The following is a 26084-nucleotide window of genomic DNA, read 5'->3' as shown; positions in this document are numbered from 1 at the left end:
GCTTCCCTACACATTTGGTGTCCCTAGGTGCTTAGGGGCCAGTTGTATAGCCATTCAAATTGAAGATGAATTGACAAATCAATTCATCAATTTGTCGAAGAATATTCATATTCATTGAGTTGTTAACCTTGATGAAACACGAATAAAAATAAATCACTATTTTTTAAATTTGTCCTCATCTCTAAATGCAACTATTTGATATCTGGGACGTAATCCTGCAACAAGGAAAATTTTGGTATGAAACAAAATATATCCTTCAAGCAATTTTGGAAATACTGAGATCCCACAAATAAGAGGTGAAATTATTCAATGAGCAGTAAATGAAGGACTATAGTCAACAGGGGACAGGGAATAATGAACAAGGAAATGAGAGGGTGGTGGATGATGTATGCCAACCAAAGGCGGGGCTGGAGGAAATCAGAGGAGAACATTTAGGAGATCTAACTCTAACCCTGAAGAGAAGGAGAGTCTTAGGTGTGCTAAGGGAATATAAGGGGAGAGAACCAACAGATTTAGTTAAAATAGCCTGGAAGACCTATTGGAGATAGATCAAGTGCATAAAGTGATATCAGACAGTAGAAGGGATGGCAGAATTTTTAGAGAGATAGAAAAAAGAATTGGGAAAAGACAAGGGAAGGAGTTACTTAGAAAGATGAAATGAAAAAAAAGTATTAAGATGGCCTTCAACATTGAAAGCATGCATACATCTAACTTCTGGAATTGTAAGGGAACATATCTTCTTTATTAGAAAAGGGATCAAACTGAAATAAGGGATCACTAATCAGGGTAAAGGCATAACACGGTGGTTCTTAAGGTAAATTGAAGCTAGACATAAGAAAGAGGTAAAACAAATAGTACTTAATTAACATATATTATATATGATATTGATATGGACATGATAGAAGAATGTGGAGATAGAAATGGCTAAACAATTATATAAAGAAAATATGCATACAGTGGGGTCTCTACTTAAGAACTTAATCTGTATTGGAAGGTGGTTCTCAAGTTGAAAAGTTATGTTGAATCTGCATTTCCCATAGGAATGCATTGAAAACCATTTAATCCGTATCTGCTCTTTTCCGTCTATAGAAACTACAGTGGAACCTCTACTTAAGAACTTAATCCGTTTTGGAATGGTGTTCTTAAGTTGAAACGTTCTTAAGTTGAAGCAAAATTTCCCATAGGAATGGACTGAAAACCAATTAATCCGTTCTGGCTGTTTTTTTTTTGTTATGTAGAGGTGCATCCGTACATTGAAGCATTAGTTCCTGTTCTTATCTTGGATTTCTGTTCTTAAGTAGAAACAAAATTTAGCAAATGGAGCTGTTCTTAAGTTGGATTGTTCTTAAGTAGAGACGTTCTTAAGTAGAGACCCCACTGTAAAATGCTTTAGGTAACATCTATTGTGTGTTAGGAACATATTTGGTTATTATTGGTGTAAAATATAAAGTTGGTCGGTTCAATTCCGTCAAAATTATATAGATTTGAAACCAGAATTGCTTTTATTAGGTATTTTATTAGAGAATTTTGAGAACATTGTATGCAATGAGAGCAGTAGGTCCCAGCTGCAAGACGGATGTATTAACATCCTGGAACTGCGTGGTTAGTGTTTGCCCTCCCGGTTCTGGAGAAAGTGAGGCAAGCTCCAGTCACATGCAAAAAGAGGGAGGGCGAGCGGCTACTTAAAGGGACGCTTGCCCCCGATGCGCCCTCTTTCTGGTTCACAAATATGGAACCCACAAATATGAGGGGATGAATATTTAACAAATCAGCAATTTCTGACAAATATCGCAATTAATTTTTTTATCCATCCCCATGTCTAGTTTACAGTGTATTAACAGCCTGTACAGCTAAACTATGCTGCTCAAAAAGCAGGGAGCATTTATCATCCTTCTGAGGGTGTTGTTTCTCAGGAGAGGATCCATATCCTTCTTTCTTCTTCCGCTGCCCTCACGCTGATCAACCACAGTGCTTTGCAAGCATAGCATAGTAGAAATGGCTGCTAAAGGCAGGGAGTCATCTAGGCTAATGAAAATTATTTCTAAGGGCTTGCTTACATTTACATTTGCCTTGCAGAAAGCCCCATTCTAAATGGAAGCAGTTTAGAAATTGTTGCTGGTTTTTGGGTTGGTGTGTGTTTCTTCTTAAGGAAAACATTTAATCTGTTTTCAAGAATCATTGTGTTTGAGGCTTATCTTGGTAGCCAGTCACTGTTCCCTAGCAGGCAGAGAGAAGCAGCCATCATCCGCTCCATTTCTCCTGCATTTAACTTTTTTTGTTCCATGACATGACAGGCTGCTCTCTCCATCTCCCAGAGACTAACAAAAGCATTATTACAGGAACAGAAGCAGCCAGGCTTTCTACAAGCAGCTTTGCTAGCAGACTCTCTCTCTCTATCCTGCACCCATCCCTCCGTCCCTCCTTCCTTTCTGCTGCTTCTCCCACCATCTCTGTAGATTACCCAAGGACATAATTTGTAGCAACAGAGGGCTGTATATATATCCTAAATGAAGCATTGAAGGCTCCACAGAAGGCTGTGCAAAATGAGGAGTTCTGGCTGGGGCTTTGTCAACTTTTGTTCCAGCTTCCCAGATAAGAAACCAATTCTCTGGTTGGCAAATTAATAATAATAATTAAAAAATCACATTATTATAATTATTTAAAAAATAAAACTATTGAGAAAAGAGGGGGAGAACTAAAAATAAAATAAACTGTAATTAAAGTAAAGTAAATCCACCACTCCAGGGCAGATTTTTGAGAATACTTTGTCAAGAGAGATATTGTCTATGCATGGCTGGGGCTTCTGAATTTTTGTCTCATGTCCTTCTATACCGTACAGTTTATGCCCAGATATGCAGAAGAAAGAATTAATTTCAGAATTTATTTATTTCTTAAAGAATGTATTAAATTGCACCATTTGTCTTTGTTTTATACTGTTTCTAGTAAATTAGAGTAGGTTAAATTCCTGCATGGTATGCTTCTTACCGATAAGCCTCTTTCACCGGGCTTTACCGCCAGTTTGTTAGAAGTACATATTTCTAAGGTTGTCAGTTGAAAGTGATTCTTCATGTGGGTGATATTCAAAATAGTTTTCTAGAGAAACAGTCATTTATTAATTCTATTTATTTATATCCTGCCTTTCTCTCAATAGAGGAAGTCAAAGTGGCTTATAAATTGTTTTAAAGACAAATGGCAAATATTTGAAAGAGAGTAAGTCCACACAAATACAAGTAGAAAAATAATGTATGGCCAAAATATATGACAATTTGGTAAGATGATAGAGAAAACAGGTAGTTTTGGGCTACTCCTTCAATTCTTCAACACTCAGTTTTCTTTGAACCTCCTGGTAAAGATGATGGGTTGTGTGTGGCACCTCTTCAGTGGGAACCTAAAAGAAAAGCAGACCAGAGATCCATCTGAGTCCATGGATATTTTTCCCACTTTGTCCCCTGGGCAGTTATGTGTAGAATAGCATTGAAACAAGATATCTCGGGCTAGCCGTTCTATTGGTAACAGAACCAAACTGCTTGGAATTAGTCAGCAGATGAGGGCTTGACCCCCACCTACAAAAAGAAATGCTCTTGTATTGTTCTGTTTTTTTTAAAAAAGAGAGATTTAAAAAAAGGTGTTTCCATGCTGTAAACAGAAACATGGATTAATTTTCCAGGGAAACATGTTTTCTGGTTGAAAAGCAATGGAAAATACTGTTCCACCAGATTGTCATTTATTTTAACACATGTTAAAATAACATGTGTTATTTTTTCCCCCAATTGATTCTGTACATCTAAGCACCTCTCTCACTACAAACTGCTTCTTTCAGTTACCAGGAGAGTTGGGGAGAAGTGGCAGCAGCAACACAAACTGCAGGAAGGGGGTGGGGGACCTCTAGGTGGTTCTACTCCTCCTTGCCTGACATTTAAATGAAAATAAATGTCAAAATCCACTTTACGTAATATTTTACATAATACTTTACATAATATTTTAACTGATTTTTTTAAAAAATCTTGAAATATTGCACAAAGAATTGTATGCCTTTTTATTTAGTCTGTTAATGGGATCAATATAAATTCTGGACTTTGTTTGACGGCCAACATACATTCCCCATAATTTTGGAAAACTCCTTTGGCATTTTATAAATGAAAGGAACACAGTAGGACCTCCGTATCCATGGAAGATTGGTTCCAAGCCACCTCATAGATGCTGAAAAACACGGATTATAGAGAATATAAATATAGCAAGCACTCCCTCTGTTGGCCGTTTCTGGTAACTTCATTGTTAGAGATATATATTTTATGAGATTTTTCTTTTAATATTTTTAATATTTTCAGACCATGAATAAGCAAATCAGCAGATACTGACACTAGAGATAAGGGCCCCCTTACTTTAACTATTCTATATCTGCCATATAATTATATCCTACCTCCCAATACACTGAGTCATCATAGCAGTTCTGGTCCGGTGGCTGTCCCAAGAATGGCAGATTTATAAGTAACCCTATATCATAGGGAGAAAATACAAGAGCACAATCAGGCAAATTTCCTGCAATGTATGTTACATAAAATTAACAAGAAAGGGTACAATTATTTATTTCATTTTATTTGATTTGTTTTATTTATAGGCTGACTTTCTCCTGCTAAGGGGACCCAAGGCAGCTGACAATATTAAAAAGAACAGAATTAAAAACATAATAAGTTAATCATTTAAAAAACAATTAAACTATATGCTAATTAAAATACAATTGAAAAAATTAAAACAAGTAAGTACTAAAAACTATTTTAGCTTTAAAAAGGAGTTCATGTTCATTCATGATTGTTAAAAGATTGCTAGAGAAGGAACTTTCAATTTTGGTTCACCTGGTAAGCAGTTTGATTTTTCTAAAGGCCACGAGCAACTTGCTATTTCATGAATTAGCACTTATGAAACAAAATGCTTACTTAGCATTAACTTATATGGAAGCACAGCAGTTAGTTTAAGTGAATGCAAAAACCTTTCCTTTTTTCCAGCTAGGATGTGACTAACTTTGCCTCACTGACTGTGCTGAGTTCCTCACTGTTTCTTTCTACATTTATTCCATTACAATGGTATAAACTCTAATCCTGAACATAAATTACCCTCTCTTTTTTTTGCCAACAGACTTCTGTTTTTACGTAGCATTTCTAATCTCATTACTACGTCTTGTTCTTGGCTTGTGTGATTACATGTGTACTGTATATCAGTCTTTTTCAGGGACAAAGCATGTCCTGATCACGCTGATGGTGACCTATAGAGTGGGTCAGGGTGTGGTGTTGGAGCATTATTTCAGCTAGTGAGCAGCGACTCTTTAAAATATCTCCCTTCTGAACCAATTTAATTTAATGTGGTTTTGTGGATTTTAACACTGATGTTGTTTTAACTTGTGCCTATGTGGATTTTGGGTGGGGGGGCACCACCAGTTTGTCAGGGTAGCAGAAGATGGACAGGCACCAAGCAGGCACCCAGTGGGTGCAGAACAGGCGTAGGCTGTCCTCGGTGTCCTGGTGGGCTCTCTCTGTGCTTGCTCTGCACCCACTCTAGGCCTGCCGAGTGAGCATGCCAGGACATGGAGGACCCTCTCCATCCCACCCCCTCTGTGCCTGCTCTGTGCCCACAGAGTGAGCGAGCGTGCCAGGATGTAGAGGGCAGTCTGGGCCTCCACTCTGCACCTGGCTCTGCGCCTGCCAACCGATTATGCCTGGAGACAGAGAATATTGTGCAGCTGCCCTGCAGTTGCAAACAGAGGGAGTGCCAGGACACAGAGAATGGTCAGTGCATCAGGAGCATCACCCCACGAAACAACTGACCAGCCCGCTGACTCAGGGAGCCACTTCCGTCTGCCCAGCAGCTGAGCAGTGTGGTGGTAGGTGCAGAACAGCTGTGCCAGAACTCAGAGGACAGCCGGCATGCCAGGGAGCCTCACTAAGAGACACTCATTTTAGTGATGTGTGTGTGTATGTGTATATATATATTGTGGTCATGAGATTGTATGGGTTAATATTTACTGCTGGGGCATTGGGGTTTTTAGGCATGGTAGGCCAGTTGTTATGGGTTACTAGGTTCTTGCTTTCCTGTCACAGCTTTGTTGTTTGTGGTATTGGGCTTAGATTCAGGCAGTATGAGGGCAGCAGGCAGGAGCCTGCTTACCCAAATTGAGGAATCCCCTTAAGGGGAGCTGGTGGGCAGGATCTGGCGGAACGCCTCCTACCACCAAGGTCTACCCGGACCACCCGCGCGAGTCAGGAGGTGAGGCTGAGGAGCCTGACGCCAAGAGAGGCCCGGAAGGAGAAGACACGAAACCGGGCCTTCTCGGCGGTGGCTCCTCGCCTCTGGAACAATCTCCCTCTGGCGATTCACGCGGCCCCCACGCTGGGCACCTTTAAAACCCAATTAAAAACATGGCTGTTTATTCAGGCCTTCCCTCCAGCCAACTCTTGATTTTTTCTTACTTTTCCTTTTTATTTTTATTGTTCTTGTTTGATTATTATTTATTTGTCTATGCTTTATTATTTGATTTTATATTTGGAAGCCGCCTAGAGTGGTCCTGTGGGCCAGATAGGCGGGGTATAAATAAAATAAATAAGTAAATAAATAAATAAACTCAGGAGCTGTTGACCGAGCCTTGCTCTCAGTTGGCAGGAAGAGATGAAGTGGCATATGACTTGTGGTCTCCAAACGACTGCCACTTTTGATGGTGGTGGTGGTGCACATGGGGGGGCATTTGGGTCTCCTGATGTAGTGGATCCATTCCCAGTGCTGGGCCAGAGGGAACTACTGCTGTCATCAACAAAGGTGCGGCTCTTTCCTTCCAAAGAACTGTCAATGGAATTGCTCAGCTCTAGGCCAACAACTCCCTTATTCACATGAAATTTCAAGGTTACATTGAAACAGGGGTTTCTTTTACTGACCTGTGAGGGCTCCTCCTACTAAGGCAATCCCAATGGAACAACCCAGAGCAGCGGCCTGCAGCCCAGCAGAGATCCTGTAAATTATCAGGGGGTGGGGGTGGAAGAAAGGAGAAACACAAGCATCACCTTCAACTCTGCTGAATGGAGTTTCTTAGGGTGCCTTTCTTTTGTGCAGAGAACAAAACTATTACCCACGTGTGGTAATAGAAATTATGGTAGTTTCAGGACAAAACACACAGAATTCTACAGGGGGCGAGAAACATGTACAACAGTGCATTTTCCCTCTCCTGTGGCTATGATTTTTGTCCAATATTCAAAGGCCTCTGATGGCCAGTGATTTGTGGCCCTATCGTCTCTCTTCAAGACCTTACACAGCTGCAAGAATTATCTTTGCTAAACATTGGAAAGACCCGGCGAATCCATCACAAGATGAGTTAATAACAAAATTCTGGACACGGCAGAAACGGATAAATTATCAAAATGGTTAGTTCCGACAAGAAAGACGAACCATGAGGACTGTTGACATAAATTTTATGACTGGATCAGAAATAGAATACAAATTAATATCTGATAATAGAAAGCCTATGATTAATTTAGAAATAGGACATATAACGTAACTAAGCTTTACCGGGAACATTTGTATCTATGAAATGTAACAGATGATAATGAGTATTCTAAAATGTTTATGTAGATTTGCACCCCCTGTTTATCCCATGTCCCATTTTCTCCCACCCCTACACCCAACCCCTAAAACAAACAAACAAACAAACAAAACACAAATCAAAGCCCGGTTGCAAACATTGCTGCAGTACCAGAAAAGGACACTTAAAAATTCCAAATAAAAACTCACTGCTTGTTGACCTGCGCAGCAGCTGCAATTATGCTTGCAATGCCTCCCAAGATACCAGGCAAGCCATGAAGGTTATGGACACCACAGGTATCTTGAATTTTCAGCACAGAGGCAAGACGTGGCTAAAAAGAAGCAAAATAAAAGCTAAGTGTCACTTTTCAGCTCATAAGATGGAAACCATTTTAACTCAAACGGGGCATAGCTCAATCTTTTCAAAGACTTCTTTTTAAAGATCACGGTTTTGACCTAAACAACAAAATTACCTATGTGTACATGTGACAGTCTGTGATGAACCAGAGAAGAGAGGGAAGCTGTGCTAAATTTCAAGACCAAACTCTACAACAGATAGCCAGTCATTAGAAGTAATAGTTCCTCGAGTGCTGGAAGATATCTGATTGTCACAGCCGCCTTTTCACATTGCCCATCTTTTACAAATTAGCTTGCTTTATTGTATGAACTGCTAAAGAAAACCTAACAAGCATGGCTGATTGTAGCATAAATTAAGAATGCTCACTAAGTCACCTGAGTATGAAACAAGGGGTGCTGCTGAGTCAAAAGTGGGATCTGTTGCTCTAGCATTTCTTTAAGAAGTTATACTCACAGTCAAGTATTTGAATCCAGCAACTGAGACAATTCCAGCTATGCTGCCGATTATCATGGCGCCAAGGGGCAAGATGTTCAAGTCTGCACAGGATCCCACAGCAACGCCTCCTGCTAAAGTTGCATTTTGAATGTGCACCTGTGTGTGGGGCATAAATATTGGTCTGTGAGATGTTAGCTGGCAAAAGTAGCTGTTTGAGTCATCCATAGAAATAACATTCTGGATTGAGTAATAATACCTTTATGGGATCACTAAAATGTCACTTGTAAGTTCTCCAGAACTCTGCATCAGGCAAAGATGGTGATTCATTTCCTAATATTTCAGGGCAAAAATCTGCAACAAGAGTCTTGTGATGTCACAGGAGCAGGCTCTTGTGATGTCACAGGAGCAGGCTCTTGTGATGTTGTACAGGTGGAACAGGCAAGGTAAGGGTAAGGGTTTGTTTTTTCTCTCTCCAGGATTTATGCCATTGTTGTGAGTGCTTGTGCAACAAGAAAGTTCAGGAGTGACAATCCTCAGCTTTGTTCCAAACGGCAGAATGGACCCATAATTGCTGCACTTTTTGAACAGGAAGCTAGGGTGGCGCTAGGCCAGGAAACCTCCCAACTAGGTGAACGAGTTTTATTTGGCTTCAGCTTTCATGGCCTGAAGACGTGAGTTACAGCAGATGCTACAAGGCTCTCACCTGATTCCGTTCCAGAAACGGTCCTTTCTGGGTTTTTTTTTGTGATATACAACAAATTAACCTCTGGACAAATTATATCAATAGAAAAGCACAAAAAATCTTTTGCAGAATTCGGACAAACCTTTTAAATAGAATGACTATGGGCTTGTACATACTGGGAAATCTGGTGCAGTCTGGTGCAAGCTTAAATTATTCTTATCTTAAGTGTGATGTGTATTAACTCTCACTTGAACAATCCTTCTGTCTACAGTTGAGATTGTGCTGTGGGTCCTCTTTTCTCAAGCTATTCGTCCACACGAAGCAAGGTTTACCGACTTTACTTGTGAGCAAAGTTTTCCCAATTAACTTGTGAGCAAGGTACAACCTGTCTACTAACAGTCCACATAGGCCATACAGTGAGCCAATTAGGATTGTGCTGAATCATACAAAAAAGAATACATGTCCTTCTGTTGTGTCCTATCGCTGTCCAGAAAGGAGCAGGACAGCTCTTAAAGGGGCAGCATGGATCAATCTACGTGGATAGCGTCATTTGGTTTGAACCCAATGGTAGCAACAGTGACCCTTATACTGATCTATGTGCCAGAAAGCCTCTAAAATGATATACTAAAGCTATCTTTTACTGACAAGTGGTAGGATAATGCCCTGGAACCCACACTATCCATATTACAGATGGATGGCTTCAGCATTTCATATTCCTACTTCTAAAAAGGAACTCTCCAAGCTCTAGAAGACACAAATCCTTGTGCAGATTTTGAAAACTCTCCTATCACTGCAAAGCAGATCTTGCCTTTGACGGATGTGAGGCTCCAACCATATTTGACATCAGGCACCTTCCTTACCCCCTACCTAACAAACTCTTGTTACTCATCACAGCTATACAGAGATGAAGCAAATAATTTATGATGATTACCATGTCAAGTTTGCCTCTGGGTTCCATCAGGACAGAGAAGGCAAAGGCTGTGAGGGTGGATGCTGCGAGAGAGAGGTATGTGTTGATGATGGCTCTCTGCTGAGGCTCTCCCTTCTCTGCAATTGCTGAGTTAAAGCTGGGCCAAAACAGCCAGAGGAAAAGGGTACCTTCAAAAAGAGATTTTTAAAAAAGAAAGAATGCAAAATGTGGAATGCCATTAACTCACAACTCCTTGAGGTTATGAAAAAACTGCTTGATCTCCAGTTCAACGTGGTCTCTTCTGAATGGCAGTAATTCTCTAGAGCTCCAGCAAATGATTTTTTTTGATCATCTGCTTCCAGTTGATATTTTTAACCAGAGGTGCAAGGACTGAATCTGAAGATCATCATTCTGCACTTCTGCACTGTGCTCTGCCACTGTTCTATGGACCCTAGTCATAGCTGCCTTCCTAAGCCGCAATATCACACTATGGCTTTAATAAAAACCTCAGTTTCTCCAGTTTGAGACATGAATACAATAGAACTGCCAAAAATTCTATTGCACCAGGAATTTGGCACCGAAGTAACATCATTTTTAGGCAATGGTGTCAAAGCAGTACTTACTGTATACTATGCTAAACTTATTTTATTTATTTAAAATATTTTACCTCACCTATATACTTAAAAGGGCCTAAAAGAGTTAATATCATTTAAAAGGTCTTCATCTGCTTGTGGAGGACAACAAAGATGGGACCAACTTGGCTTCCCATGGGAGGGAGTTCCAGAGCCTGGGAGCGGTGACACAGAAGACCCTCTCCCATGTACCCACCAATCACACCTGTGAGGAAGGTGGGACTGAGAGAAAGGCCTCCCCTGATGATCTTAGCACCCTGGACAGACTCATAAAGGGAGACACGGTCCTTGAGATAGCTTGCATCCAAGTTGTTTAGGGCTTTATAGGTTAAGCCAGCACTTTGATTTGTGCCCAGAAATGGATCAGCAGCCAGTGGAGCTGCTGTAACAGGGGTCTTCTATGTTCCCTGTAACAACACCAGTTAATAATCTGGCTATAGCATTTTGGATGTCCTCCAAAGGCAGCCCCCATAGACAGCACTGCAATAATCCAGTCGAAATGTTATTAGTCCATGGGTCACCATGGCCAGATCAGACTTCTCCAGGAATGGGCACAGCTGTGCACTAGTTTCAACTGTGCAAAGGCACTCCTGATCACTACCAAATCCTGGGCATCCAGACTCAGAGATGAATCCAGGAACAACCTCAAGCTGCACACCTGTTTTTTCAGGGGTAGTGTAACCCTGTCCAGCATAGGCTGAATCCCTATTTCTTGCCTTTTGACTGACCAGGAGCAGCTCTGTTTTGTCTAGATTAAATTTCAGTTTATTTCCCCTCATCACGTCCGTTAGTGATACCAGACACTGATTTAGAACTGAAACAGCTTCCTTGGGTTCAGATGGAAAGGAGAGGTAGAGTTGGGTGTCATCCGCATACTAACTGACACTGAACCCTCAAACTCCAACCTCTCCCAATGGTTTCATGTAGATGTTAAACAGCATGGGGGACAAAAGAAAACTCTGAGGGACACCACAGGTCAAAGGCCAGGGTGCCAAACAGGACACCCCTAGCACCACTCTCTGAGTTCTCCTCTCCAGAAAGGACCAAACCCACTGCAAAACACTGCCTCCAAGTCCCATCCCAGAGAGATGGCCCAGAAAGATACCATGGTCAATGGTACTAAATGCTGCTGAGAGGTCCAGCAGAACAACAGGGACACACTTCCCCTGTCCAGTTCCCAGCATACATCGTCCACCAAGGTGACCAAAGCACTCTCCATCCCATGATAAGGCCCAAAGCCAGACTGAAATGGATCTAGATCACTGGTTCTTAACCTTGGGTTACTCAGGAGTTTTGGACTGCAACTCCCAGAAGCCTTCACCACCAACTCTGCTGGCTGGGGTTTCTGGGAGTTGCAGTTCAAAAACATCCGAGTAACAAAGGTTAAGAACCACTGATCTAGATAATCTGTCTCATCCAGGAACCCCTCAAGGTGAGAAGTCCACAGCCCACTCTTGCTCCTTGCCCAATAATGGGATCTTAGAGACTGGCCGGTAACGATCTAGTACCGTGGGATCCAAGGAGGGTTTTTGCAATAATGGACTTCTTACTGTCTCATTTAGGCATGCCAGGATCCTACCCTGCTGCAAGGAGGCATTCACCACCCCTCACACTCACTTGGCCAATCCCTCTCTGACACCTTTTATAAGCCAGAAAGGGCAAGGGTCCAGCAGACAAGTGATGGCCTTCACCTCTCCAAGAGTCCTGCCCATGTCATCAGGCTACAAAAATTGAACTTATCCATTAACCACAGGACAACCCACTGATGTGAACAGAGGAACAGAGTACATTGTGAATTTCCTCCAATCAAATCTATGAAATTTTAAAGGCTGTGACTTGTGCCTTAACATCCTTTCATACAGGCTTGATTATGTGATTCTCTTGACACAATTGAGTCAAAGCCCCTGCTACACCAAAGAGTCTTACAAAGATCAGTATGACAGTGGGGTGTGTGTGATATTATTCAAGAGAGATAGATTCAAATCAGATGCCACAACATTGTGGAATGCCACAATTGTCTAATGCCGCAACATTAGAAACAATGTTTCTAACATTGTTAGAAAAAGAAAACATATTAGTGGTTCAGCTATGCTGTCTTATCTCAACTATGTCTAAATGAGGGAAAACTAAGTTGCAGTTTAACTGCCAATGGCCAATCACAAAACAAGATAATCTATAATCTACAGAAGATCAGAAAATCTTATGGGATTACCACCAGGGACTATTTAGCATTTAAGGATTTCCTTCTTTTCTTGGTAGCATCTACTTTGATCAACAGTGTCATGACAAGTTACGGAATATATCTGTGAAGATTCACAATCCTCCAGGTGAGGTTATCTGGAAGTTGAGTCATGGCCACTGGATTTCTTTCTTATTAGGTTGAAACGTTTTGCTACTCAGTCACGTAGCTTCTTCAGACTGAGGAGAGTTGGTAGGAGACAGTTATGGAAGAGACTTAGAACTGCTGGATGGTTCCGTGGTTTAGGTATCCGGCTCGGAGCAAGAGGTCTGGAGTTCAATTCCCCACTGTGCCTCCTTGGAAGGGGCTGGACTCAGTGATCTGTAGGATCCCTTCAAGCTCTGCAGTTCTAAGATAATGATGATGTTAGTGACTTTAATAGGGCTTGCAAGATAAATGAGATATTTAAGGAGTGGCTTTACCAGTTCCACTCCCCCAGAGACCTTCCATGGCTGAGCAGAGATTTGAACCCAAGTCTCCAGAGTCCTACTCCATCAATCTCTTCATCAGACCACACTGGGTGCCACACTGCCATGATAATTAATTCCAAATAGACAACAAGCACCTTACTCACCTATCATAGCAAATAAGTCAGAATGGTAAACAGAACCTTCGTTCTCATGCCCCTTTGATAGGCCAGGGCGGTATAGGACTCGAGCCACAGCCAGACCAAAGTATGCTCCAAAAGCATGAATAGTCATGGATGCGCCAACGTCGGTTGCCTGTAAAATTTCAGAAGTCACTTTAAAAGTTAGTTTTTTAAACTCCTAGACAAAGCACTGAACCACCATTTTAAGGCAAACCTTGAGAGCGATCAGTGAATAACCTTGTGTTGAAATAAGATGCATGTTAATAAGATTTTGGATATTCCTTAAGCTATTCTGCCATTGCATCAGGACAGGTATGCCAAGGGGGCTCCAGGTTTCTTCTCATTATCTTCTTCCTAAAAACAATCAAGAAGGGTGTGTTGGGGTCCTGGAATTTAATGCTTCTGAGAAAAATGGGCCTTTTCCTTCAGTCAGAGTATGTGGAAAGGACAAAAAATAAAACTGATTTCACTGATTTCTCAATGATTTCCTTCTTTGAGAAAAATTAATTTCTCAAAGAAGGAAATCATTGGGGTGTGTGTTTGTGAGGGAAAATAACCAATTTGTGTGCCACTATGGTGCCAAACCAGAATCTGGTCATTGCATTTGGTTGCAAGAAGATGTTGGATCAACCAAAGGCCCATCTCAGCCCACCTTTTCTTTCAATGTGTGGCACATGCACAACTAGATTAGCACAACCCTTTGAAATATTAAACTGAAACATTAAGTGAGCTGAAGTTCAAACTACTAATTTAAATTTTAAAAGAAATGCCCTGATACTGCTGAGAACTCAGGGTATCACTCCCAGAAACAAAAACAGCTACCGCTATGGGGGAAAAAATCAGTCAGGTAATTTTACATTTCAAAATATTAATCTTTTATTCTACTGCTTCTTTACCTGTCTTTTATTTTCTATGTTAACCTGACATGTCATTTAAACATATTTCTCTCTCAACTATAATTTTAAAGTGGATGTTGAAATGTTTTTGTTAATCATTTCAAATTATGGAATTTGGCATGTTAGTCATTATTTTTTAGACTCATGCTCCCAACATCTTTCTACTTTCTAAGGCTAATGTGGTGGCCATGAATTCCCTGTCCGTTGTGCAAAATAACAATCTGTGCAACATTGTTTTGCAAAGGTTTGATTTTCTTAATGTCTCTGCAAACATGTTGACCTTTGAGACTGTGGAGAGGAGTACCATGTCATCATAGCAAACATGGGAGCAGAGGTGTAATAACTGGGTTTGGTGGGGAGGCCCAAAAACCCCTCTGTCTGGCTGAAATCCTGCCATGCAGCTCCACGTGTGCAATGGGAATTATGTCAGCAGCAGCAGCACTGGGGTGAAAGGCTTCCTTCGACAGATTTGTTGTACAAATTTTCACACACACCTGAAAATAACCAAAGGGACTTTTCATAGAAGTAATTTGGCACTGCTGATTGTGTCATTCCCATCAAGGACATGGAAATGCATGACAGGATTTCAGACACTGTCTTGTATTTAGCTTGCAGGCTTGGGCAAGTCTTTTGCCTCCATTTCATCTAGCCCTTTTTTTCCTAAGGGCCAAATGCCACTGGGAAGCTTACATACACGGCTAGAGAGTGATGACACTCTCCCACTGTTCACTCCAGGCCCCTTCTAGAGTTTAGTGGTACACTGCTTCTGAACATGGCGGTTCCATTTAGCTATAATGGCTAATGGAGGGAGCACAGTTTTTTCTATTGATGTGATCTGGCACTTGTATCATGTTAGGAAGTATTTTGCTTTCTGTGTTTCAAAGAGCAAAGAGGTCACATAGCCCATAGTGAAAAAAAGCACAGCTACTGAGTGTGTGGTATTTACTGATTTGTTCATCATCTTACTCTTTCTATATTCACCGCAGATATTGAAAGGCTTATGGTAAGTTGTGTTTTCCTTCTCCATTTAATGATGAATCTCTAGATCACTTGCAGGCAAGAAACAGGCATCAGGAACAGCCCATCATATCAGCTGACAAGATGTTAATGTTGCGAAGAGGTAGCTGAAGCAGTCTTTCTCATGATTGTGAAACCAGACTTCAAACAAAGTCCATGATTAAATCCTGAAGACTGAACTCAGGAATCTAACTCAGATTATACATTCATTCTGCGACACTCAGAGGTGCACTTTAGTTAAGAATGTTTATCTTCCAGTCATGGGCTGTCTCTAACATCTGTTTCTGGCTTCAGTAAATGTTGAGCTAAGGTGGAACACAAACTATCCCTCATGTTTTCTTAAAACTGAGTCTACCTGAGAGAAAAATTAAGTAACTATACTAATGCTGGCATGTGGAAAATGGAAAAGAGCACTCCACTCATGGGGTGATGCACTCTTCTTGGTCCATAAACCACTCAGGAGTTATAGTATTAAAACTATAATACAGTGCTATAGAAAATTAATCTACAGAACTGAAACCAAAATATTCTACAAGAGGAGAAATTTGGAGAAGAAGCCACTGGAAGCTGAAAACTATAAGGGACACCAGAGAGGTGAAGGTGGCACATGATATATCTTCTCTCTGAACTGACATTTTACTGTGAGTAGAGTAGCAGCAAACAGTTTTCCTTCCTCAGTGCATATGTCACAGAAAAATCCCTACCTTTAGGACTTCCACAACAAGGTGCTCATTGCATGCAAAGATGGTGATTTCAAAAATGGCCATGATCAGCATCTGAACCGGACTTGTCCTCCCGAGGACAGCGCCAAATGAAATCAGGACAACTGCTGTGCTGAAGTCTGCATTGATCATACTTGCGGTTTGAAGACGGGGAGAAAAAGACAAAATGACGCCTGGTTAACTCTGAGGCCATTGCTGCCCTGCAGTCTTAAGAATGGAAGGAAAGTGCATGGCGCTATTTTTCTACAGTGCAGCAAAGCCATAGTCTTATAAGCTGGTTGGATGGCAGACTAAGTGGGAACGATATGAAAGCACAAAATGGCACATTACATCATCCTTGCTTTTTTAAAAAAGCCTAAATGTTAAGTCACTTTGCTTTGGAGGAAAAAGCAACAGCATGAGTCTGAAGTAGTGGACTCATGACTGCCTTTTCTTCTAAAGAAAAGAGACCTGAAATTTATCTCACATTTAAAAAAACACCACAATGAATGTAGCACATAGTTGGGCCTCAAGGGCCTTTGAGACCAAAAACAATCAATAGCCCATCTCTGTTGCTGAAGCCATGGCAATCTTGGAGAGAGGTGATTGAGGCAGACATTTGGATTGGTTGTATCAGATTTCAAGGGAGTCCCATGCTGAAGTCTTGAAAATCAGTCACCAAAGAGAAAGAAATAATTTGCAAATACCAGGGAATGGCAGAAGCGTCTGCTTCTCAGATGTTTAGCCACTTTTGGGACTTAAGGGTTTTCCTGTTCTACTGAAAGTCTACATCTAACTGTTTTTTCCCCCTGAATGCCAAAATATAAGAAACATGAAACGTTAGTTTGACAGTGTCGCTCATCCTCTCCTCTTCCTTACAACATCCAAGACAAGCAACAGGATCTGTCAGCACAGTGATCCATTGCCCTGCATCTGCCTCTCCCGTGCTGCTACAGGTGAGGAAACAGGGAAGAAGTCACGAGGTGCAGCAGCATCTTTGTACTCTGGCCTTCAGCTCTTTGAATGCAGATTTTTTTAAAAAAACCACAGTAATATATTAGAACTGAAGAGAAAATGGGATGGTGATGGCTTATCATGCCAAAAGCGCAACCAATGTATGGCCCAGTTACTAATGTTTCCTTTAATTAGTTCAAGCGTCTTGTAAGTCCCCTTTAATGGTCTGTGTGACAGAATATAAACCAGGAGAATTCCCTGCCTGTTTTACTCCCTTCTGTCAAAAATACAGAATTATCATTTATTCATCTTCTTATAGTCAATGGATATGCACATTGCTATATTGCACAATAAGATATAATTTCCTGTTGTTTAATAATATATAATTCACTGTGAATCTAATAAAATGCCTAATAATTTAATAATAAAACAGACTTATTTTGCAGAAGAAATGAGAGACCTACTCTGAATTTGAATAACATTTGGAACATATTTAGGGGGCGAGCAGAGTAAGGAAGCTTTATTGTTGAGTACTAAAACTTTCAGAATGCTTCAAAAGAGTGATGTTTCCCATGTCTGTTTTCCAGTTTACCTTGCAATTCAATAGCCATTGGAATGGCATCCTAGGGGCTGCAGAAAAGAAGGGTTGCAGTCTAGAGGGAGAGAAGATGCCCTGTTTCTATAAAATCCAAAGATCTCTCTGCCCTTAGATACACCTTCAGTGCCAGGGCAAACCTATGCCAATAGTAGAGTCTTGTATAAACAATTCATCTTCTCTGCTTGCATTACAAAGGAAACAGGTGCAGGTTTTTTTCCAACACCACTCCTCCCTGCCTTTCTCCTGACAGCCAACGTCAAAACATTCCAAGCCTGCAGGTAAGACTAGACAAACTTTCCCGTCCTTTGGTGGCTACGGTGGAAGACCACCCTTGTTTCAAATTTTTTACTGAACCACAAAATTATTTGTTTATCTGGTCATTACTGATTGTCATAAATAAAACCACTCAGCAGGTTCCTTGGGGTTGGAACAAAATTGCCAGCTGAAGAAATTTTACAGTTCATCATCAATAGGCATGCTTTGCAATCTCCATTGTGCAGGCTGGGAAACAAATTTCTGAGCTGCAGACAAAATACTGTTTGGAAGAGCCTATGAACCCAACCTAATTTCTTAGAAGCAGCGCCACCGTGGACCGAGAACTCCCAGAAGTACAAGCTGGATTCCGAAGAGACAGAGGCACTCGAGACCAAATTGCTAACTTGCGCTGGATTATGGAGAAAGCCAGAGAGTTCCAGAAAAATATCTACTTCTGCTTCATTGATTATGCAAAAGCCTTTGACTGTGTGGACCACAACAAACTATGGCAAGTTCTTAAAGAAATGGGAGTGCCTGACCACCTTATCTATCTACTGAGAAACCTATATGTGGGACAGGAAGCAACAGTTAGAACTGGACATGGAACAACTGATTGGTTCAAAATTGGGAAAGGAGTATGACAAGGCTGTATATTGTCCCCCAGCTTATTCAACTTATATGCAGAATACATCATGCGGAAGGCTGGACTGGAGGAATCCCAAACCGGAATTAAGATTGCCGGAAGAAATATCAACAACCTCCGATATGCATATGACACCACTCTGATGGCAGAAAGTGAGGAGGAATTAAAGAACCTTGTAATGAGGGTGAAAGAGGAGAGTGCAAAAAATGGTCTGAAACTCAACATCAAAAAAGATTAAGATCATGGCCACTGGTCCCATCACCTCCTGGGAAATAGAAGGGGAAGACATGGAGGCAGTGACAGATTTTATTTTCCTGGGCTCCATGATCACTGCGATGGAGACAGCAGCCACGAAATTAAAAGACGCCTGCTTCTTGGGAGGAAAGCGATGACAAATCTTGACAGCATCTTAAAAAGCAGAGACATCACCTTGCCAACAAAAGTCTGAATAGTCAAAGCTATGGTTTTTCCTGTCGTGATGTATGGAAGTGAGAGCTGGACCATAAAGAAAGCAGACAGCCGAAGAATTGATGCCTTTGAATTGTGGTGCTGGAGGAGACTCTTGAGAATCCCCTGGACTGCAAGGAGAACAAACCTATCAATTCTAAAGGAAATCAACCCTGAGTGCTCACTGGAAGGACAGATCCTGAAGCTGAGGCTCCAGTACTTTGGCCATCTAATGAGAAGAAAAGACTCCCTGGAAAAGACCCTGATGTTGGGAAAGTGTGATGGCAAGAGGAGAAGGGGACGACCGAGGATGAGATGGCTGGACAGTGTCTGCAAAGCAACCAACATGAATTTGATCAAACTCCAAGAGGCAGTGGAAGACAGGAGGGCCTGGCGTGCTGTGGTCCATGGGGTCACGAAGAGTCGGACACGACTAAACGACTAAATGACGACGAGCGCCACCTTGAGGTGGATACTTGCATTCTTCACAACAGGTGAAATATTTATCCTTTGAAAAATTTTGATCATCTGAGAAAGCCGCAGATGTTTTTTTAAAACTCTCTTCCAAATATAACTCACTTTAGCTCTAGTTGCTTCATTTCATTTTAATATATTTTTCTCTTGCTTACAGAACGTGCTTGCACAACACTGCTTTGCACATTTTGTATATGTTTTAGTCCATATTTATATATTTATGTATATTTTACATGCAATGTATACATATGAATGGGCTTTTGTCTGGTTATGAAGTTTCTTTTCGGCAGTTTCTTGCATTGCATAGTAAGCTCAAACTAGTATCATGTTGGTGGAGTAGGTGGCAGTAATGAGTCATCACATAATTGGTTCCAGTGATGGAGAAGATAAATAAGACCAAATCCAGCTACAGGTTCTATGCACAGGGTTGCACAACAGATGTTGCAGCCAATTTGTTCCTGCGTTGTGCAATGCTCCACTTTTCTATACTTTCATTTCCTGCTCTGCCTACATATAGAGTCATGCTGTGCAACTGTGAACAGGATTAGAGATCAGCACAAAATGTGGTTGAGTGAAACGTGATTGAGCAGAAAGACCTGGAGAGGGAAGGATGCTGCTGTTAGTGAATGGGCAATCACATGGAGGAGGTGGGGAGGGGAAGCACACAGTGCCCATGGAACATCTGTGCAGGTGCTGCACCAAACCAAGCCGAACCACCGAACCGCAGTTTGTGCCCATCTCCAAACAGGATACATGCCTGTATAAAAGTATCTCCTACCATAAACTGAAACCATGTCTGCATTTGTGTCCATGAAATTGAAAAAAAAAAAATTCTGATTGAAACCAAACTGGAATAAATTTCTTATCCATCCCACATTTGCCGCAGTAATTATAAATTACAAAGCACAATAAGACAATTAAGTGAAAATAGAGAAAATACAAATACTTTAAAACAACCATTCTCAACCTTTCTGTTTTGTTTTGCCACAGCCATAAACACAGTTTGAAAGAAATACAGAACGAATCAGGATTCTATCCGTTGCATAATGAGCCTTATAAGGTGGTGTGTGAAGAATTGTCTCCAGACTGTGGCCCCCTTCAAATGTGCCGGGGGGGGGGGCAGGAGGGCCAGAAGAAGAGGCACAACAACAGTACTGCGTCTTCTGTTAAGAAAAAAAAGTTGTTTAAGTTAGTGCCTAAAAGGCAGAAGTGGACAGCAAGGCAATGCTATGAGAAATGTGTTCTGTCCAAAAAAAGGCCCTCTCTCTGGTTACCACCTGTTGTATGATGGTGGACCTCAGAAGAAGGTTTTATTGCCTGGGCATATTTATCTGAGAGATGATATCTCCTCAGGTATACATACCAGAGGAGACACATAGAATAGCACTTGCCAACTTACAATACAGTACAGAATCTTAGACCGCAGTAAGAAATGTAGCTTTAAGGAAGCTCAGTACTTCTAAGAATTATTACTTGAGGAGGCTGCTTGTGACTGATCCTACATCTTTGAAGTATTTTTCAAGACATACACTCACTTTGCAATGCCAATACGGATTTCATTTGATGCCATATGCCAAAATCCCTGGAGTAGGATGCCCCACTGGAGACCCAAGGCAGCAATGAGCAAGTTGATACCAACACTGGTGAAGCCATATTTTTTTAGGAAAGTCATCAAGAAGCCAAATCCAACAAATATCATCACATGAACATCTTGAAAGTCTGCAAGGAGATGGAAAACAATATGGTTGGTTGCATTGCAGTTATGACTTTCCATTTATTTCCAAGAGTCTGCCAAAAAGAATTCAGTTCTTTTCCATGGGATGTTAGAAAACAGAATCAATAATTTCTAATAACATAAAATAACAGATAACAAAAATAGCCACATTGAACAGTAAACAAATTCTGAAAAGCAATTCTGGGTTGAAACCTTTATTGGGCCTTCCAAAAAAAAGCATCAAAAAGTGGGCAAACATTCCAGATTGCTGATCTCTTCATCAGGCAAGAAGTTTCAGAAGTAAGGAAAGGGGGAAGGCCTGGCCATAAGTCGTTGCAGTATGTGTGGTGTCTTAAGATGAGATAGAGGACAACAATAACATGGGATTCATTAAGTGAAGCAGTGGTGTTAGGCTTCATTCACATGGTGTAAACCACAGACTTACACAACTTGGAAAACTTAGAAAAGGTTTGTCTTACACTATAGGAAAGACAAGTTGCCATACTAAGCTCAGAGCTCATAGGCTCCTGATCTGTCAAGCATTAATTTTAAAACACCACAAACACAAACTTTGTTGACTTACATTGCTCCCTGCACAATAAATAAAAACACCTAATTTGTCCACTAAACACTTCTTCCAGTTATTCTTCTCCTAGCAAAGGTTGGATGAAATCATGATTACTTTGACTTTAGGTATGGCAACTGTGGACCACAATGTTGTGTTGCATCCCAATCTGTCTCAGTGGTTCATCAGCCTGATGGTTCTTCCTCCTTCTCCACATCTCTTCCTATTTATTCCCCATTAATATCAAATCTGGCATCTAAAATTATCTCTAGTTTTGATAACGTAATCACTGGTTGCTCTCTATTTTCTACAGACTAAGGAGCTTATGTGATGAATGAGGATGGATTCTGTGGGTTCTTGTATTGTCTAAGATGGGAGACTAAACTTTTTAAACTTTCTAACTTGTCAGCATCCTGCAAGCTTGAAAGTTAGGTAAAGGTAAAGGTTCCCCTTGACAATTTTTGTCCAGTCGTGTTCGACTCTAGGGGGTGGTGCTCATCCCCGTTTCCAAGCCATAGAGCCAGCGTTTTGTCCGAAGACAATCTTTCCGTGGTCACATGGCCAGTGCGACTTAGACATGGAACGCTGTTACCTTCCCACCAAGGTGGTCCCTATTTATCTACTTGCATTTGCATGCTTTCGAACCGCTAGGTTGGCGGGAGCTGGGACAAGCGACGGGAGCTCACTCGGTTGTGTGGATTCGTACTTACAACTGCTGGTCTTCTGACCCTGCTGCACAAGCTTCTGCGGTTTAGCCCATAGCGGGTGAAATCATGCAGACTGCACTCCATACAGATTACTACACAAACCTCCCCCACAACCTCCATTTTTAAAACATATTATTTGATAAGGTTAGGGAATGGGATCTTATGTGGCAGTGTTGGGGGGGAGAATAAGTCTAATTTTTAAAAATCACACCAGTGTGAATTTTGAAATTTTACAACACAAGTCATTTCACAACAAAATTGCTTATTGAGATTTCATTCACATTTCTTCACACAGAACGAATCGAGCATCTACAGAGGGGATAATAGCAAAAAACAATCTAAAATACAGATATTTGTAAAACAGACATAGAGCAACCACCTAGAGCATATTTACACAACTGCAAGAAAACTGATGGAAAATGGTTTCCTAAAATAGTTTTCCATTAAAGCAGGACTGGAAATGTTGGACCTTGAGGTTAAATGCAGCCTTCTGGGCTTCCCCAGAAGGTCACACCCCCTTACCTGTGATAGCATCCTATGATGTTTTCCTTGGTTTTGTCTGCTAAGGCTTTGTCACTGGCAGTAAAAGCTTTCGGATAAAGCATGTTCATAATTTTAGTTTTGGTCTCTTTGCTTTTGGCTTCGGCCACTAGAACCAGGTCCCTGAACCTTCTTCAAACTGAATTAGCTCTACAGCTAAGAAAGCCTGCCCACCTTTGGGTTAGAGACTAGCAAACTGATTATAGCATCAGCATTTGGGTGAGAGAGAGGACTGAACAACAAATTTACTTAGGGAAAGAAATATAGTTTGCACCCTACATAAAGCCTTCTCTGACTGTTTGCCTATCAGCAGAATAACTAGCGAACCATCAGTGGATATTCCTGATGAGAGCAGAAAGAAGCTGTTTCACCATGCATTAAACTGCTGACCTTAACAATTTCAGGAGGAACATTTGTTCTCTTGAATTCTGGAAAGCTACAAAACACTCAGTTACAAAATATATTTGCTGTTTTAATCTGGCAAGTAAGCCTTGCCTGTAAACACACAGTTTTGAGTCAACACTAGCAAGTGAATTTTCTGTCAGAAAAAGTCAGAAAAGTTCAGAATCAGACAAATTTAAGCCAACCTTTGAATTTAATGTTCAACCCCCCCCCCCCAAAAAAAATGAGTGAACTGCCCAGGGAAAGTGAGCTCCAACCAGGAATAAATCAAATGGCTTGTTGTGTAGCAACAGAAACGTCGGAAGCACCTCAACCAATGACTTGTTTTCTATTATGCCTGCTATTTAGAAATAATTGTGTTCCAATAAGGAGGAACCCATTGCACTGTTATATATTCCTAACTGATGGTATGTGAAAGCACACATCCAAAGAGATTGCAACAAGTTCTGCCGCTTTAGCAGAGGAGCCCGACTGTGCACAAGGCTGCACCAATTCAAAGAACAGAAGGCTGTACACAGTCTATTAACCAGTGGCAACACTTACGTGGGTATAAGTCTGTTCGGAAGTCTCTTTCCTCATATCTTACGAAAATCGCAAATAACACAATAATGACCACTTCCAAAAGAAGAGCCAGCACAGGGAATTTGATCCGCATGTTGGTGGAGAAAAAGGAATTTGTAATGGGCATCTCTTTGCAACAGCCTGCAAAGGGATGATAATGAGCTGGAGGCTTGCGTGTTTGCCTTCCACAAGATTGCATCAGAGTGACAGGGCAAAAACACAGCTCATGCCAACTGTTAAGCCCAGTAAAGGAGGATCTCAATTCTACAGAATGGTTCCTGCACAGAAACTTTCCATTTACCTACCTATGGTTTAGGGATTATAGCTTGTCTTTCAAAATCCTTCATTGGTCAGTCATAATGCTGTTGGGTGCATAATGGCAGGAAACAATCAGATGATTCATACTGATATTGTTTTGAAATATCTCCCTCTTCCCAAGTTCCTTTCCCATAGATCTAGTTTACAACTTATTTAGGGGAGGGGGGGAGCAATTAAAATATATTGATGTCTAAAGTAAACAAAAGAGAAAGCTCAAAAAGAGTTTGTATGGTATTAAAGCAGCAGATTGTGTTCACAATACTATGTTTCCATAGAGAAAATAAAGTGGAAACTTTTATGGTATTTAAATTTTTGTCAGCTAGGAAGAAGTACAACTAAGCATTTAAATGAAGATGCCACTTTGGATTAATACAAAGATATTATTTTTCTTCCTCACTGTGTACATATAGAATACAGTCACAAAAATAAACCAGAATTTGAAGGCAACAGTATAATTAATCATTTTATGGAACTTGTTTACTGTTAATTAAAACTTTGAAAAAGTAATTGGATGTTGCTGTTACAGGCCGACCCTGGTATTTTACTGCGTAATATTTTAATTGCTCTGAAGATAAGCCTAGCCTTTAACATCAGTGATTGCTGGATGCCAAACTTCTGTTCAGGCTTCTTCTAGGCAGCACATTAGTTTTCCCACACAGACTTTCTGTTGTTTGATAACAAAGGAATGCAAGGCCTGGAAATCATAATAAAAGCACTCTTCTCTTTCAGCTTCTCTGCTGAAACTTTTTTTCCCTCTCTAAGTGCAAATTAGGTACTTAATTGAAGAGAAACTAGGTTTGCAAATGAGAAATGCTAAAATCCCTCCCCAGTACAGTACTGATACTACAAAACAAACCATGCTTTCAAGAGGCACAAAAAGGAATGGGAAATTATGGTTAAAAAGCACTGCACAAAGTGAACCAAGGGCAACATCTTATAGATAGCAGAGGGAAATTAACAATCTTAGAACTGCAGAACTGGAAGGGACTTAATGAATCATCAAGTTCTGCCCCTGTCAGAAAGGCATAGTGGGGAATTGATCTCCCAAACTCTGACTAAACCACTGCGCTACCCAGCAGTTCATAATGATAACATCCATGCTGGACCTGGTACAGTACCTTAAGGAAAGCAAATGCCCTGTTTGGAAGTGCTGTTAGTTTTGTCAAACGGGCTAACCACTCTAGCCCACACGATCATCAGAAACAATCAACTTCCATAATTCCATCATTAACGTCAATAATTCCACCAGTGACAAAGTTGCATTTCAATAATGTCTGGAGGCTCAAAGGTTCCTCATCCCTAAGCTTATAAAGCCCATCCTAGCCATGCATGAGCATATAGGATGCATTAAAAAATGCCCATATGGAATGCCTACCATGTCGGAATGCCCCAAGTTGGCAATTATTACAGTTTAGTTACCTATAAGTGATAGAGCACTGGATTCCAAGCACAGGAAGTCCATATGAATGTAATACCTTGTAACAGTTAGTTTCTGTATGGTCCAGCTTTCAAATTCCTGGATGTTCATTCATGTGTTCAAAGCCTTGCCTATATTGTCTCTTGGCTCAGAGTGAAAAGAATGCACATTGAGCTGCCCTGCAAAACAGCATCCTGCTTTGAAATGGGGTTGGGTTTGCTTCATAACTTCTTTGCACTGAATTACGGCATAATTCGACAAAATAATAAATATGCTATGACATCCTACCTGTCTCCATAAAAGCTGGGCTGGAAGGGTCAGTAAGCAACATCTGCAGTACAATGTAGAAAAGTTCTTGCCACTTTTGGAGGCCCACTAGTAGCTGCTAAAGGGACATGGGCCAGAAGCATGTTCATGGCTTCCCAGTTTCTAGGGCATGGTGTACATTTACTGCAGGATCCAGAAGGAGT

The 26084-nt window shown here is 41.0% G+C and overlaps 1 protein-coding gene across 1 annotated transcript; it reads right to left on the bottom strand.

Moving 5' to 3' along the window:
* Positions 1-2867: 2867 nt before the first annotated feature.
* Positions 2868-26084, bottom strand: RHAG (Rh associated glycoprotein). Its single transcript, XM_020790608.3, has 10 exons — positions 23862-26084; positions 20926-21109; positions 16023-16173; positions 13391-13538; positions 9967-10133; positions 8372-8509; positions 7771-7892; positions 6921-6994; positions 4421-4494; positions 2868-3388 (listed from the first exon to the last, which is right to left on the bottom strand). Exons 1-10 carry the CDS (start codon positions 24076-24078, stop codon positions 3302-3304), a joined length of 1362 nt encoding a protein of 453 aa, XP_020646267.3. The 5' UTR covers positions 24079-26084; the 3' UTR covers positions 2868-3301.

Source organism: Pogona vitticeps, chromosome 1 (assembly GCF_051106095.1).
Source record: "Pogona vitticeps strain Pit_001003342236 chromosome 1, PviZW2.1, whole genome shotgun sequence".
Taxonomy (NCBI): domain Eukaryota; kingdom Metazoa; phylum Chordata; class Lepidosauria; order Squamata; family Agamidae; genus Pogona; species Pogona vitticeps.
The sequence above is the reverse complement of the archived record's forward strand: the minus strand, read 5'-3'. Positions and strand labels throughout refer to the sequence as shown.

What these genes read in the sequence shown, in the direction of transcription:
- RHAG (XM_020790608.3), bottom strand. Translation starts at nt 24,078, where the DNA reads ATGCAATCTTGTGGAAGGCAAACACGCAAGCCTCCAGCTCATTATCAT. An exon ending in CCGAACAGACTTATACCCAC is followed by an intron (nt 21,110 to 23,861) that starts GTAAGTGTTGCC and finishes ATCTCCTTGCAG; the next exon opens with ACTTTCAAGATGTTCATGTG. An exon ending in ATGACTCAGTGTATTGGGAG is followed by an intron (nt 3,389 to 4,420) that starts GTAGGATATAAT and finishes CTTTTCTTTTAG; the next exon opens with GTTCCCACTGAAGAGGTGCC.